The sequence below is a fragment of the Sander vitreus genome, chromosome 8 (assembly GCF_031162955.1).
Source record: "Sander vitreus isolate 19-12246 chromosome 8, sanVit1, whole genome shotgun sequence".
Classification (NCBI taxonomy): domain Eukaryota; kingdom Metazoa; phylum Chordata; class Actinopteri; order Perciformes; family Percidae; genus Sander; species Sander vitreus.
The window spans coordinates 6,454,455-6,471,611 of record NC_135862.1 but is presented as its reverse complement, the minus strand read 5'-3'; the positions used below and the strand labels follow the sequence as shown (position 1 = coordinate 6,471,611).

Genomic DNA, 17,157 nt, shown 5'->3' with positions numbered 1-17,157 from the left:
CTTTAACATAAGCCTTCAACAGTTGACAGTTGATTTAGAAAAACCTATCAAGAAAACAAAATCTCTGCTAAAATCTGTTTTGTTCTTTTTTACTCTGCAAACAATACATTTATGTTTCACTTTCTGTATGTACTTTGGGTACACAGACAAGGTGCCCATGAAATATACCCACCTCTGTTTAATTTGGACAATTTCCTCTGTAATCTGTCTCAGCTTGTGTCGGAGGTCATCTCTGTCTCCCTCCAGGCTCCTGTTCTCCTGCAGCAGGGCCTGTTTCTCCCCAGACACCCGGTCCAGCTTCAGCTTGTTTTCAAAGTAACTCTTCTCTGCTTTTGCTAGTAAAAGCTGCAGATCAGTGTGCTACAGAAAAGAAAAGGCAGATGCCAAATTAATGTCATAATTGAGTCGATTCAGGCCCCTGATAATGTTGTATCCTGTTTATGCCCTGGCTGATTGAGGGATATTGATGCTGATAACAGAGAGAGAGAACTTTATCAGAAAACTGTGCTAAAAATATTCCACATCCAATCTGGTTTGGGACATGTCATCTGAAGTTCATTGCTCTGCTTATCAATACAAAATTATGGACATGATCATGACCATAATTTGTTAAATGTTTCCTCTCACCCCACGATCTGGAGAAAGTAATGGGTTTTTCACTGGCACCAAAAAAAGAGACCACACCACCCCTGTCCTGTCCCCTAACTGGCTTCAAGTGTGGAGTACGATCGATTTTAAAATCGTACTAGTTGTACTAAAGGTATTCAATGGGATGGCCATGTGTTACCTTTCAGACTTTCTAAACCCTCAGGTCTCATCGAGGTCTTTGAGGTCCTCCGACCTAAAGCTGTTGGCTGTTACACTTCTGATATGTAAAGGGTTTCCCTCGATTATGAACACTCTCCCACTTATTATGATGAATGCACACATAATCGGAACATTTTTATTTATTTATTTTTTAGCTTTAGGCACTTCACAATCAGTTATGTCCCTGTGTGGGTCTATATCTCTGTTGCTTGTTCTTACACATTGTAACTGCTTTGCATATTTTGGCTTTGTTGAATTTGTGTTGTTTTAAAGAATAAGGCTGGCAGTATTTTATATTTTTTTCATAGTCAACAAATCCCATGAAAAGACCAAAACCCAACAATGCGGTAGAAACTTTCAACAATGGAACTTGACACAGAGGAAGGTGTATCAGGCTGTGTACTCAGACAGTAGGATACTTGTTAGTGGGATCTATTAATTGTTGGTTTTGGACTTTTTATTGGATTTGTTGACATTAAGAAGAATATAGAATATAACCAGCATCAACCTTTATATGCACTTACTTACAGTTGCAATAAATTGACTTGAATTTTTATTATATAATTCAACACATAATTGATCAAAAGTTAATTACCCACAATTAAATCTAACATTTTATCATAAGATTCAAAAACACTTTTTAATCAACAATATTATCACTTATGACTTTTATTTTCAGTGAAGTATTTTTTCACACTATGAATGCACAGACACACATGCTGTCCTTGCAGTCGCTAAATTGGCATGTAACCCCCCCCCCCGAGCCTCTGTTCTACAACTACTGCATAATTTGGTTAAACAAAAATACTACCTGCTGAAATTGTAGGAGAATGGCTTGTTGTTGTACATTCAGTGTAACCCAAGGTGCATATACATTACATGTTGCACCATAGTTACGTTAGTTGCTGCCTCCAATTTTTTCTGTTCTGTTGCTAACAAGTTGTATAAAGTTGAGTGTGCAGACCACCTAACAATATCAGTGTATAACTGTGTACCTCTTTTTTAAGATGCTGCAGTTCCTCACTCATGCGGCTCCTGTCAGCCTCTGCTGCCCCCTTGTCCTGCTGATACCCAAGGGCCCGAGCCTCAGCTAGGGCCCTGCACTTCTCCGCCTCCGCTCTGGACTCCTCCGCCTCATCTGCAGCTCTTGAGCACAAGGTCGCCCTCTGCTGGCTCTGATACAGCTTCTGCTTCAGCTGATGTGGGTCACAGAGAGAGGTGGATGTATACTGTAATGACTTAGTCAGGAAACAGTAGAGGCCTGCCTTTTGTTTCTAGATGTAATACGACTCCAAACACAGTGAGCTACTACGTGGCATGAATGAATATAGTTTCATGGTACTACATAAAACTCCTTTATACATTTATGTAAGATCACTACCATCAGAGACTGTCCAAAAATCCAAAACTATCTTGATTTAACTCAAACGCTGCCTTCTTCTAGTATTAAAGGGTCACTCCATCCACTTATTTTACTAGGCATTTGCTACTCAGCCTGTGAAAGCAGTTGTTGCACGTCTTCTCTGGCTGCTGAGGAGCTTTGTCAAATCAAAGAAAGTAACTGCCCAAGCTGAGATCATCATCAGTGTTATCTCAGCTTGGTCAGGATGTCTCAGCCTCGGCTGCAGCGATTTTCTCCCTTTAATTCTAAATCTAATAAGTAAGTATTATTACTTTTAATTTAATACAATTCTTGGTGTTTTATGAAGACATATATCTTATTTTTATCAGTCCTCAAGAGTGGCAGACCTTTTTTTTATCTCTTGAGTGATGCATTGTTTAAAACTATGTCCAGTGTTTGGGTGTGTACCTCTTTGACTTGAGTCTGCAGCTCCTGGTTCAGATTCCTGAGGTTCCTCATGGTCAGTTCATTCTCTGTGCGCATCATAATCCGCTCCATGTGGATCTCATTAGACAAGTACTTGTTTTCTTTTCTGAGATCCTCGCATTCCTGAGGAAAATTTACATTGACACTGACTGGTGCCAGTAAGAAATTCATCATTCGAACAGGACCACATGGCCCTGGAAAGACTCGGCTGAATAAACAGTATGAAGCACCCTACACAGCCTAAAGGATATTTACAACAGTCTTCATTACTAAATGGAGTCTGTCCAGTTGTCATGAAATTGTGGGTTAAAGTATCCATTTTTTCTCTCCCTACTTTAAAGTGCTCATATTATGCTCATTTTCAGGTTCATACTTGTATTTGGAGGTTATATCAGAATAGGTTTACATGGTTTAATTTTCAGAAAACACCATATTTTTGTTGTGCTGCACATTGCTGCAGCTCCTATTTTCACCCTGTGTGTTGAGCTCTCCGTTTTAGCTACAGAGTGAGACCTCACACTTCTATTTTATCTTTGTTGGGAGTTGCACATGCACAGTACTTAGGTAAGGACTACTAGCCAGTCAGAAGCAGAGTATGAGGGCGTGCCATGCTAGCAGCCAGGTGAGCATTATAATGTGTGTTACAAAGTGACGCACGGTCGTCACGGAAGTAAAGGCTGGACTACAACAGAGCTGTTTGGAGCAGTTTGTGAACAGTGTTTTCTGTTGGAGATGGTAAGTGCCTTTGGGTTGGACGTTGGGCTTGTTCACTTTGTAAACCTATAACGTGCACAAAAAAGATATATAACACAATAAACGTAAGGGAAAAAGCCAAAAAGCATAATATGAGCACTTTAAGGACACTTAAAGGAGAATTCCGGTCAATTTCAACACGTAGCTCTGTTGTTTGTAAATTTGGAGTACTGGCAGTAGCAAAAAAAACTAAAACAATCGGTGCTGCCTACACCGTGTTATCCCCCTGCTTGCGTTAGCACCCAACAGGCTTAAACAGGGCAAGTTTTAAACATGTTTTAAGCCTCTAAACATGCTCGGAATGTCATTACAAGTGCCTACCCATGTGCAGTGATTCCTTCCGAGGGAACACAGCAAGTCTGACTGCAGTAGATGTGACAGAAAGGCATAAAAGTTGTGTTAATCCAGCCAGTGCACATACCTCTGTTTATTTCCTGTTTTCCGGTCAAGTCCACACTAGTCGATTGTCGAACTCCTACAATCCAATATTACAGTAATCACTGCACATGGGTAGGCACTTGTAATGACATTTCAAGCATGTTTAGAGGCTAAAAACACGTTTAAAACTTGCCGTGTTTAAGCCTGTTGGGTGCTAACGCTAGCAGGGGGATAACTCGGTGTAGGCAGCACTGATTGTTTTAGTTTTTCTTGCTACTGACAGCACTCCAAATTTACAAACAACAGAGCTACGTGTTGAAATTGACCGGAATTCTCCTTTCAATACAATTCAATGAAAAGTGGGCAAACTCCATTCGGTGGTGGAGATCATGTCATATGATTAAAAAGCCCCAGAATAAACTTTGTGGTGAGATTTGTTTTCTCAGCTACCTAAATGACTTCATTGACTTTATAGTTGCAAAGCACCATCAAGAAGTGACTTGCAACTCACTCTTTCACTGCAGGTTCTCCACAAGAGGGGGCTGTTAGCTGTTAAGTAGCTTTTCTTCACATCCATCATAGCAGTGAGGACAAGGCTATGAATGAAGCCTACACATTCAGGATATGTTTTTTAACATGTGTTTTTCATGAAAGGCTTCCATCACTTCATCTGTTGTACATGCACACAAGCACAGGTTTAATCCAAGAGTGGTGCTTCATGTCACTAACACTGGGCCAGATTTACTAGGAAACTAATGTGCAAATATGCGATGTCATGTTCATGGGAAAACAAAAAGTAGATGAAGTGATAAGACAAAACACATGGTTAATATATACACTGCATGTGTGGGACAGAATGTCAAATCTATGCCTGTAGCAAGCTAGCAGTTATTTGACAATCTGCATTGGTGCACATAAATCTATTCTACATTTACTGTCTGGATATGTTTCTAGCAACAGTGAGGTAGAGTAATCTCCTCACTGTTCTATGAATTCTTTAGCACTCACTCAGTCTCTTACACCTGGTTGTGGCAATGCTGAGTGATGTCAGAACTGTATCTGTGTACAGAAATTACTTTTTTGAATGCATTACTTCGGAGAATCATCATGTTATTATGAAGGAAATGATAATAATTCTGTGATTTAAGTCAGGATTGGGAAATTGAAATCAGAGTTTTGAGGGGGGTAAAATCTGAATTATTTAATCTCAGAATCCAGAGTTTGATCCCAGGATTTCTGAATTGTAACCCAAGCCTTTTTTCATGTGGCTCTTATCTCTTTCTGTATAATTCCTAACTTTCCTTATTTTCTCTTCTATGGGATCATTCTGTATTAAACCTCCTGGGTCTGTGGTGATGAATATTCCTGTGAGATCACATTGACATTCCTCTAACATTCCTAAAGGTAGAGTAGTTGTAATATCTACACAGTAACCTATCTCTCTAAAATGACTAATGACAAATACAATAATTTTCCTACAGATCGTTGGTTAAACTAAAGGTATCTATAAGGATGCTTGTACAGCCTGAGGACTAACCTCCACTCCCCCTCTCTACCTCCTTACCTTTCTCTTTCTGACCAGCTCTCCTTGCAGATGGTTGATCTGAAGGAAGGAGCCATTGGTGCTGATGGCGCTGACCGGCCTGACCGCCCGTACGGGCCTCCTGGGCGGTCTGGCGAGACCTTTGACCTCTTCCGCTGTCCCGTTCCTGAACCGGCTGCCTCTGTTAACGTTACTGCTGCTCATGGAGAAAGACTTGTACAAGCTGTCGTCTAGCGAGGAATACCCAGCCGTCTGCAGGTCGGTGTGGGATTTCGCTCTGAGTGACATTTTCAGAGCCAGATCAGCGCAGCTTTGTCAAAATGTCACTTCACCGTAATTGGGATGATGCTCTGACAGCAGACGGTGCTCCCAGTTTGTCTTGAGAATGTCATGTGTGATGTGAATGAAGTTCTCAGTTTCACATCGAGCTCACTGGGTGGACCCTATCGCCAGGCTGAGCATCATCCATTATTTATAGGGTAACATGATAGCAAGAACAAGCCTGCATGGGACAGAGGCACACAGTCTCTATGTTTTGGTATGAGGGCACCTTTTATCTTTTAAAACGTGAAATGCAATTGCATTTTGACATGAAATATTCACAGTTTCGTCATACTAATCAATATTGCTGACATTTTCCGCAGCCGGGGCAAAAAAGAAAAGGTAACACTTTACTTGAAGGTATCTACATAAGAATGACATGACACTGTCATGACACAGTAATGACACATGAACCTTAACCCTAACTCTAACTCTAACCCTAACTTGTCATGACAAAAATCGAATGACACTTACTGAAAGAAGCATTATGTCATAAACGTTTATGACTTGTTTATAATGTTTATGACACGTTCATGACAGTATCATGTCACTCTTATGTAGATACCCTCAAGTAAAGTGTAACCAAAGAAAAAAAGGCCACATCCCTGGACTTCACAGCCAATCTTCAGGTCTATAGAGCAGTCAGGGCATAGAGGGCCAGGGCAGGCCTAGTGGTGACTGAAACTCTGGAAAATGCAGTGAAAAAAAGTCTTGTTGTGTCTTTATGACACAATTGGCATCACTTTTCAGTCAGATAATAGATCCAGGCAATGTGTGAGGGACATTTCTTTCCAATAACTGCTTTGCATTTTGAAAAGTGCGGAAAGCAAAAGGTGTGATTATGCAGTTGTTTGACTTTGACATAGAGGACCACTGTTCGCATCCTGTCTCCCGTCAGATTGCTTTCTTTTAACCTTGACCACAATCTTTCCCAAAACTTAGCAAAGAAGTTTTTGTGCCTAAGCCTGAACAAATCCTAACCATAGCGGTGGCAGATCAGAGAAGGATAATATGAGTCAAATGATCTCGTCCTGTTGATACGAGCACCAGACCAGAAAAAAAAAATCTGATTTTGTTAAAATAAGAGAAGTTTTCTAATGATCCCAAAAAAAGTCCCAAACGATGCTATCATAATTATTGCATATTCATTGGAAATGACACACTGCTAAAAGAAAATCATTAAGTTCATTTTTCGTGATCACAAGGAAACAAAATATTAAAATAATTAGATAAATGGCCTTCACTTAATACAAAACTACCGCCTCCCCAGTCTGGTCTCTGATCTTCCCAGACTTGCTCATCCCTCATGCCACTGTTAAGGTGCCCAGGAGCAAGGCACTGCAGCCCAAACTGCTGCAGCTCAGCTGCTCAGAGTCCAACAGAGAAGACTGGTGTACTGAGTAGCTTTTAGGCATGAATGTAAGTATGGATTAGTAGAGGCATCCCTAAAGAGCATTCCTCATTGGGTCAGTAACAATAATAAACTTCATTTACTGAATATATGTATATTTTTTATAACATGTTAAGACTAAGAGAAAGAGTAAAAACAGACATTTAGCAAAAGTATATTATCTGACAGTTCTGTCTGAGGGAAAAATGCCTGTAATTGACTTTGGATCAGTGACCTCAGAAAAACAGTTTCAATTACAGCCTCCTCTTGTCCTCAAGGACTACTTTCTGTAATGATGCTGCATGAAGGAAACTGTTACACTTTTATCACTGGATTATGCTTTTGTCTCCCCGCGGCTGAATTGAGACTATTATACTCTTCCTGACCAGGGAAGTGTGACCAATTAGCTTCTCCTGCAGCTATCTGTGTTACAGCGCTGTACTGTATCCCTTACAGTCCTCCATGCTACAGCCTGAAGCAGAAGCAAAAGGAAGCTCCATAATTCATACCATATTCACTGGGACATGTTGAACTCCCGGCACCACGGTACAATAAAACATCCTCGCTGTCAGCATGTAACTGTAAATACACCGGACCAACAGAGAAGATCACTTCTCTATTGTGATATAGTGCTAACAGGCCTCTATCACGCCCAGGCTCAGGTTTCCTAATGCTGAGGGGTCCATAGCTTAGAGGAGCACGCAGGCTTTTGATCCCAAGGTTTCTGGAATATAATGTATAAATATTAAGCATTCACTGAGCTGATAATGAGGTTTGATCTTTGGGGAATGCTGTTTAGTGTCAACGCAGCTGTTAACATTTCTTAATTTCAGCCAACAAAAGCTTAAAAAGTCCATCAATATATGAATAACACAAATTCCAAAAAATGTATAGGAACCCCTCCAACACAGATTAAACATATAAGATATGCCATGTTAATTGGTGAGTTTTATGAATGCTTTATTTCGAACATGTAAAATAAAAACATTTTTAAAATATATATATAGCCTATCTACAATAAAAGGTAAAAGAACAAAAACACAATATTAACTTAGCATGTCAGAAAGGGAATATATATATATATATATATATATATATATATATATATATATATACACAGTGGGGCAAAAAAAGTATTTAGTCAGCCACCAATTGTGCAAGTTCTCCCACTTAACAAGATGAGAGAGGCCTGTAATTTTCATCATAGGTACACTTCAACTATGAGAGACAAAATGAGAAAATAAAATCCAGAAAATCACATTGTAGGATTTTTAATGAATTTATTTGCAAATTATGGTGGAAAATAAGTATTTGGTCAATAACAAAAGTTCATCTCAATACTTTGTTATATACCCTTTGTTGGCAATGACAGAGGTTAAACGTTTTCTGTAAGTCTTCACAAGGTTTTCACACACTGTTGCTGGTATTTTGGCCCATTCCTCCATGCAGATCTCCTCTAGAGCAGTGATGTTTTGGGGCTGTCGCTGGGCAACACGGACTTTTCAACTCCCTCCAAAGATTTTCTATGGGATTGAGATCTGGAGACTGGCTAGGTCACTCCAGGACCTTGAAATGCTTCTTACGAAGCCACTCCTTTGTTGCCCGGGCGGTGTGTTTGGGATTATTGTCATGCTGAAAGACCCAGCCACGTTTCATTTTCAATGCCCTTGCTGATGGAAGGAGATTTTCATTCAAAATCTCACAATACATGGCCGCATTCATTCTTTCCTTTACACGGATCAGTCGTCCTGGTCCCTTTGCAGAAAAACAGCCCCAAAGCATGATGTTTCCACCCCCATGCTTCACAGTAGGTATGGTGTTCTTTGGATGCAACTCAGCATTCTTTCCTTTCCAAACACGATGAGTTGAGTTTTTACCAAAAAGTTCTATTTTGGTTTCATCTGACCATATGACATTCTCCCAATCCTCTTCTGGATAATCCAAATGCTCTCTAGCAAACTCCAGACGGGCCTGGACATGTACTGGCTTAAGCATGGGGACATGTCTGGCACTGCAGGATTTGAGTCCCTGGCGGCGTAGTGTGTTACTGATGGTAGCCTTTGTTACTTTGGTCCCAGCTCTCTGCAGGTCATTCACTAGGTCCCCCCGTGTGGTTCTGGGATTTTTGCTCACCGTTCTTGTGATCATTTTGACCCCACGGGGTGAGATCTTGCGTGGAGCCCCGGATTGAGGGAGATTATTTGTGGTCTTGTATGTCTTCCATTTTCTTATAATTGCTCCCACAGTTGATTTCTTCACACCAAGCTGCTTACCTATTGCAGATTCAGTCTTCCCAGCCTGGTGCAGGTCTACAATTTTGTTTCTGGTGTCCTTTGACAGCTCTTTGGTCTTGGCCATAGTGGAGTTTGGAGTGTGACTGAGGTTGTGGATAGGTGTCTTTTATACTGATAACAAGTTCGAACAGGTGCCATTAGTACAGGTAACGAGTGGAGGACAGAGGAGCCTCTTAAAGAAGAAGTTACAGGTCTGTGAGAGCCAGAAATCTTGCTTGTTTGTAGGTGACCAAATACTTATTGTCCCGAGGAATTTGCAAATAAATTCATTAAAAATCCTACAATGTGATTTTCTGGATTTTTTCCCCTCATTTTGTCTCTCATAGTTGAAGTGTACCTATGATGAAAATTACAGGCCTCTCTCATCTTTTTAAGTGGGAGAACTTGCACAATTGGTGGCTGACTAAATACTTTTTTGCCCCACTATATATATATATATATATATATATATATATATATATATATATATATATATATATATATATATATATAAACACATGGTTAATATTTACACTGCATGTGTGGGACAGAATGTCAAATCTATGCCTGTAGCAAGCTGGCAGTTATTTGACAATCTGCATTGGTGCACATAAATCTTTAATCTACAATTTACTGTCTGGATATGTTTCTAGCAACAGTGAGGTAGAGTAATCTCCTCACTGTTCTATGAATTATTTAGCACTCACTCAGTCTCTTACACCTGGTTGTGGCAATGCTGAGTGATGTCAGAACTGTGTCCTGTGTACAGAAACGACTTTTTTGAATGCATTATTTCAGAGAAGCCTTTTTTTCACGTGGCCCTTATCTCTTTCTGTATAATTCCTAACTTTCCTTCTTTTCTCTTCTATAGGATCATTCTGTATTAAACCTCCTGGGTCTGTGGTGTTGAATATTCCTGTGAGATCACATTGACATTCCTCTAACATTCCTAAAGGTAGAGTAGTTGTAATATCTACACAGTAGCCTATCTCTCTAAAATGACTAATGACAAATACAATAATTTTCCTACAGATCGTTGGTTAAACTAAAGGTATCTATAAGGATGCTTGTACAGCCTGAGGACTAACCTCCACTCCCCCTCTCTATCTCCTTACCTTCCTCTTTCTGACCAGCTTATGCATAGCTCATACAACATATAAAACATGAAATATTCCCTTATTTAGTGTAATACAAACATTTTATGGTGATTTCGTCAACTTTTATCAAATGTGCAAGCTCATGCAAGCAAGTTTGTGGCAAAGATAAAGGCAATAACGTCCATACTTTTTCACGTATTGGAGGTTTGAACTCAAAGACAGTGTGCCATCGACTGCGTGTGGTTTCTGGTCCTTTCTTTGATGTGTGCAAAAGGAAGAGGATTGGACACTCTTCCTTTACGCCTGAGAACAATGTGGTGCAGCAGAAACATAACGGAATAATACCACAGTTTAACGGACCACAGGAAAGCTAGAAATGAAGAAAAAGAGTAAAAGTGAATAAAAAGAGAAACAGGGAAAGAAAACACAGAGAAACAATGTAGAGGAAGTTCCCTTTCCGACTTTTCCTGTCAGAGTCCTAGCTCTGGAAGATAGATGCTGTCAAAGCAGAATCACTTTCGACCACAAAACTATTTTCAAGTATATTTCTATATATCTATTTGTCACCAGTTTAAAAAACAAACAATACGACTGATCAGCTCTTTAATGTTGTCTCCTGATTATTATTTCACTCAAACACCAGTTAAATGCAAATGTTTTCTGTCATCCTGCTTTAATCTTTCCTGGAAATCCTCAATTAGTTTTTATATTGAACTAGTTCGGTGTTGAATATGCTGCATATGTCATATGTCTGGGATTTGATACCCAAACACAACAACATTTTGGATCAAACACACTGAGAGTCAAGCTCTTTCTCCCGTGGATGTGTGTGTTATCTGCATAAAGGGGCATCAAGCAGATTTGACCTCCGCTTCCTGTTTCCTCGTCTCATCCTCATCACATTTGTTCTGAGGCTTTTTTCCTGTGCATTCGCTTTATTTGGTTCTTCACCTTCAACCGCTTCAGTTTTCTTAAATTTGACAGAAAACATGGCAAGATTTTGGTTTTTTACTCCACTTTTACTTTTGTCTTTTGCAGCTTTTTCGCTGGCATCGAACTCCAATTTACTTAAAGGTACGTTGTTTGTTTCTGATGTAGGTGGGGCACCACATTTAGAGCACACACATACTGGAGCATTTATGTATTTCATTTTGCTGGTGTGAAATTAATTTGACTGCACTACACTTCTTTTCTTTTTTTTTAGTTCTTTCATGCATGACCTTTTATGGTGAAATGGATATTTTCAGGACGCTTTGGCTCTAAACTTCTGCACTCTTCTTGGTTGCTTTTCAGGTCACAATCAAAAATGTATTCTACGGTCACAGTCCGATAAAAGCACCAAATAAACATGAAAAATCATCATGAATCAATCATGAAATATTACAAGTTAAATGTAGAATATCTTAATTATTACCTTTACTTTAGAATATAGTACAGTATGTACTGTAGATTAACGTGATCTAACTATGAAATGACTAAATCAATGTGGTGCATCGTGGTGCTTCTAAAATGGACAGTATCAGGGCCCCTGGGTAGCTCACCTGGTAGAGCGTGTGCCCCATGTACAGAGGCTCATTCATCGCCGCAGCGGCCGTGGGTTCAGTTACAACCTTTGGCCCTTTGCTGCATGTCATCCCCCCTCTCTCTCCCCTTTCATGTCTAAGCTGTCCTATCAAAAAAGATGGACAGTAACACTTTATAAGATGTGATCCTTTAAATTTACATAGGTAAAGATACACTTTCGTCCCAAATTAATGTTGTTAGTGACAGAACTCTTGATAAGCTGACAGTCTGACATGTTTATGTTGCACACATGCTTTTTGAATGTGTGTCTGCAGTCCCTCAAAGTCACAGAGCTGCTGGAGTCTTCATGCTCTTAGGAGGAGGAGGAGAATACGCCTTCAACTTATCTGCTGCCAGAGCTGCCTGTTCGTTGCTGAACGTCACCTTAGCGACCAGAGCCCAGATGGAGCGAGCAGTACAGCATGGACTGGAGACATGCAAGTAGGCTGAACGCATGTGGCGACTGTTCTGGTGTGGTAGAATACCTGTTTAGGTATTGACTGATATGCAGTGTTGTTATAAATGTTTTTGAACCAAGTGCATCATATCACACAGTCCTACCAATACCAGCTGATATCTGAATTTGAAAAAAGAAACTTATAATGGTCTAGACTAAGTCTTGTTGTTCCATTAGGCAGGCAGTATTTTTAAATGTGTTTAAATTAAAGGGGAAATTCACAGATTTTTAAAAGTCAGGCATTTGTTCAGTCAATACTTGTGAACATCCACCTTAAAGTGTATCTCTCGCCAAAATGCAACCTAGGGTCTTTTTGTGAATATATCCGAGTCAAACTTTAGTTTAAAAGCATATTTAGGACAGAAGCGTCACTTTTAAGATTTACCGTATCTTCATTTTTCGGTCAAATGGCCTTTTGAATGGGAGTGCTAGTGGCACATCTATGATAGCATCAAAATCAACATTTTTAATACACTAAGAAGGCTTGACACAACATGAAACTTTGCTCGAAGTATCGCCAGGGGCTCTACACATGAACTCCAGCATTGACAACATTGTTTATGTACACAGAGTTTACTAAAAAGAAAGGTTTTGAACGACTTACTTTAGCAGTTGTTGTTGTTTCCGGGCACTACCATCTCTGAATGCAACGTAACAGGTAGGAGAGTAAAGATGGAAAGCTCCTAAAGTTTAGTTCCATATAAATGCACGGATAATTAGTTGTTTTGTCGTTAGTGAAAAACAATATTTGTGGTTGAAAAAGGAGCCTCATATAAGAATGACATTTCCTCCTATGGAGTCCGTTCATTCGCATTCGGAGATCGACACTTTTTGACTGGCGAGATGGTAGCACCCGGAAACAACAACTGCTAAAGTAAGTCGTTCAAAACCTTGTTCAAAACAATGTTCTCAATGCTGGAGTTCATGTGTAGAGCCCCTGATGATACTTCGAGCAAAGTTTCATGTTGTGTCGAGCCTTCTTAGTGTTTTAAAAATGTTGATTTTGATGCTATCAAGCTCTCCCATTCAAAAGGCCATTTGACCGAAAAATGAAGCTACGGTCAATCTTAAAAGTGGCTATTCCGTCCTAATTATGCTTTTAAACTAAAGTTTGACTCGGGTACGTTCACAAAAAGACCCTAGGTTGCATTTTGGCGAGAGTTACGCTTTAAGCTTGAGAAGTAACCTGTGATTTAAGATAAGCAAGCTGAGTTATTCTTAGCTTTGCCTGGCGCCTACATTACCCACAATGCAACTCGACCGTGAACAGTTTAGTTGGAGATTTGAGTGTGTTATGCTAGTAGCGGCTAATTTAGTTACAAAGGTCTGGTAATCTTGTTTCTTTCTAACCCCCCCCCAGCTTTCTTCATTTTTTTGTTGAATTTTCAAATTTGTAGTCTTCAGACCCAACTCATGCTGCCTCAAGTGAATTCAAGTGATTTGTACTGCTCCCTCTGAAGCCACAAAAGGCTTTATAAAACTACAGTAGTACTCCCCAATACCTGTAAACAGACTTTGATGTGTAAAATCAGTATTTTTCCCTTTAAAGTAATCCACATACAAATGCTAACTTTTGTCATCGATCCATTCATTTTATTATTTGCACTTTATGTATTATTTTAACAGATTTGGCTGGATAGCTGAACAGATTGCAGTCGTGCCACGACTCAGATCTGACACAAAATGTGGACAGGGCAATACTGGGGTGGTGACGTGGTCCGCAAAGGCAGATAAAAAGTTTGGTGTCTTCTGCTTCAATGCCTCAGGTGCTGTTCATTCACTGCACTGTGTACTGGATATTCCCATGTGACTGAATGACTGAAATTTAAATGTATAATTTGTGTTCCTCACTACTTGCAGATTTAGAGGAAACTCCAAACAGATCAACAGCCAGCCCACAAAGCACCACGCTCCCCACCACACTGACTGCACTGACCCGAACCCCAACACCTGCCACACCTCGGCTCAGATCAACAACCAAGTGTCCACCTTCAAGGAAGCCACAAACGACAAAAGCCTCTGAGCAGACATCTTTCACTTCAGCTTTCACCCTCCCGATCAAGACAACACATTCAACTAGGATTTCCTCCACCTTCACTACTCTCAAACCTTTCTCCACCCATATTCCTACTTCTCTTTCTCACCTTATCACCTTAAAACCCACCGTCGATAGTTTTGCCATTTCTACTTCTGCTCATGCCTCCAGTGTCTCTGTTTCCTCTGAGTCAGTGATGCCATGGCCGACGAGATCTGCAAAACCTTCTCTGGGAGGTACTTCCTTGTCTTCTTTAATTTTTTGAATTCACTTTTTAGTTGTGACGTTATCTTGTGACAGTTTACTCAAGACGTGGACAAATTCTCTGCTCCATTTTAGCTTATTTACTCCTTTCTGTTGTGAAATGAAATTCCAGGAACCAGTTTACAATTCAGATTATAACTCTTCTCAGAAAAGTTCTCAAAGTAAATGTATTTTATCAGATGTTCTTCCTATTGTACCATAATTAAAATCCATCCTCTACCTGAATGAAATGCAAACCTTAAAGCTGCATTAATCAAATGTTGGCCACTAGGGGGCAGAAAAACACCACAACAAGCTGATAGCGGCACATATTCAAGTGTACCTTTAAAATCGTTGAAATACTTGTGTAAAAATTGGATACAGGCCATTACTGAATTACGTCAAAAACACAAGTTATTAAATAATGTCAAAAACACTAATTATTTAATAATGTCAAAAAGACAAATTATTAAATGATGTTATATACACAAATTACCAATTGATGTTAAAAAATGCACCAAAATAAAACAAAATATATGTATGTATATATATATATATATATAAATATACATATATCAATATAAAGTGTCTTAATATGGTTTAAGACTATCATGATAGATTGATGATGAAGATAGAATTAGATTGTTGTAGGTAGTGGAATTGGTACCATGGTCAACTATCATTGTAACTATAGTTGTGCCATTTGTATATTTTTTTTATAGTCATCCAAATATTAATTGATTAAATGGAGAAATAAAATATATGATGATATGGGATGAATTTAGTTTATGAATTGGATTTGAAGTGGTTCATGTAGCTATATAATATAAATCAGATATAGTTTGTAGTAATCATTCATAAACTATTTATTCATTTCACAGATGTACCTACAGCACTCATCATTCTTGGCATCATCTTTGTGCTCCTAACTGCAGCAGGTGCCGTGTGGTACTACAAACTGTGAGTCGTGTTGTCAGATGTCCTGCGATACTTAAAACCCTGTCTGAAGCAGCTTTCCCCTCGATGAAACATGTACGATAACAATTTGGAAACAGAAAGGGCTACTTGAAGAAATAAAAGCAAAAAGATTGTTTCATTGTCATCCTGGAGGAGAGAAATAGTATGAAACCATGGCTCTACTGTCTCTGTAGAGCTTTATTGTCATCAATATCAACAGACTAGAGGCAACTGTTATGTACTATATACTATATTTGTGTTCTTTATATATTTGTAGCTGGAGGCAGTTTAACAAACTGCTACCAGCGAGGAACATTTTCTTATAACTTTTTTTTTACTGTATTTAATATGCTTTTATTAATCCATGTATATTGTGTTTCTAATATGCTTTACCCCCCCCCCCCCCTTTGAAAAAAGGAAAAGTTTCACCTTTTGGTCTCAGGGGCAGCAGAAGGACGACATAGAGACAGAGATGTGGAAGCACACCGACAGTGAGATGGCCCTGAACAGTCTACATGAAGGAGAAGAAGAAGAAGAAGAAGAAGAAGAATCAGACAGGAAGTACTCCAGTGATATCACGCTGTGTGTGCATCCAGACATCAAAAGTTTATAGCTTCATGATATTTCATATTTCTGTGGGGGTTTACTCAAGTCGATTTAATGACTTACAGCCACAGTGTTACCTGATAAATGTCAGTAAATGTTTCAAAATACATGTCTTTAAATGCTTTGACTTGTTAGCTGTACTTTTCAATATATTGTACTACAGTATATATGTGTGTGTGTGTGTGTGTGTGTGTGTGTGTGTGTGTGTGTGTGTGTGTGTGTAGGCTTGTTTAACTATATTCGTGGGGTCCAAAAACCAGGAGTCCAGTATACTTGTGGGGTCCTAACAATTTTGTGGGGCCAAAATGCTGGACTCCACAAGTTTAAAGGTCTGTTTGAGGGTTAAGACTTGGTTGTAGGATTAGGGTTAGAATTAGGTGATGGTTAGGGTGAGGGTAAGGGTTAAGGTTAGGCATTTAGTTGTGATGGTTAAGGTTAGGGTAAGAGGCTAGGGAATGCATTATGTCAATGACGGTCCCCACAAAGATAGTGCCACAAACTTGATATTTGTGTGTGTGTGTGTGTGTGTGTGTGTGTGTGTGTGTGTCTATTTTCCAGTGGCTAATTATCAGTGGTGGAAAGTAAGTACATTTACTAAGTACTGTGCTTAAATACAATTTTGAGGTACTTGTACTTGAGAAATTCCATTTTAAGTTACTTTATACTCCTACCCCACTACATTTCAGAGGCAAATCTTAAACTTTATAATTGACTATATTTATTTGACACATTTAGTTACTACTTAGTTAACATCTTCAGTTTGTTAATATATATTATCAACATATAACATATGATACATTATTACAGATTAAGCCACACAGCAGTATATCAAGTAGTAAAAATTTGCCCCAGCTTTACCAGCTTTAACATTGATTAAAGTGATGTACACATTAATGAATCAATTAT

The 17,157-nt window shown here is 39.2% G+C and overlaps 1 protein-coding gene across 1 annotated transcript; it reads left to right on the top strand.

Annotated features, from left to right (window-relative positions):
- Positions 1 to 11,304: 11,304 nt before the first annotated feature.
- On the top strand, positions 11,305 to 16,748 carry lyve1b (lymphatic vessel endothelial hyaluronic receptor 1b). The gene is made up of 6 exons (XM_078256019.1): positions 11,305 to 11,464; positions 12,229 to 12,394; positions 14,037 to 14,176; positions 14,271 to 14,681; positions 15,570 to 15,648; positions 16,063 to 16,748. The coding sequence occupies exons 1-6, from the start codon at positions 11,380 to 11,382 to the stop codon at positions 16,256 to 16,258; spliced, it is 1,077 nt and encodes a 358-aa protein (XP_078112145.1). The 5' UTR covers positions 11,305 to 11,379; the 3' UTR covers positions 16,259 to 16,748.
- The last annotated feature ends 409 nt before the right edge of the window (positions 16,749 to 17,157 follow it).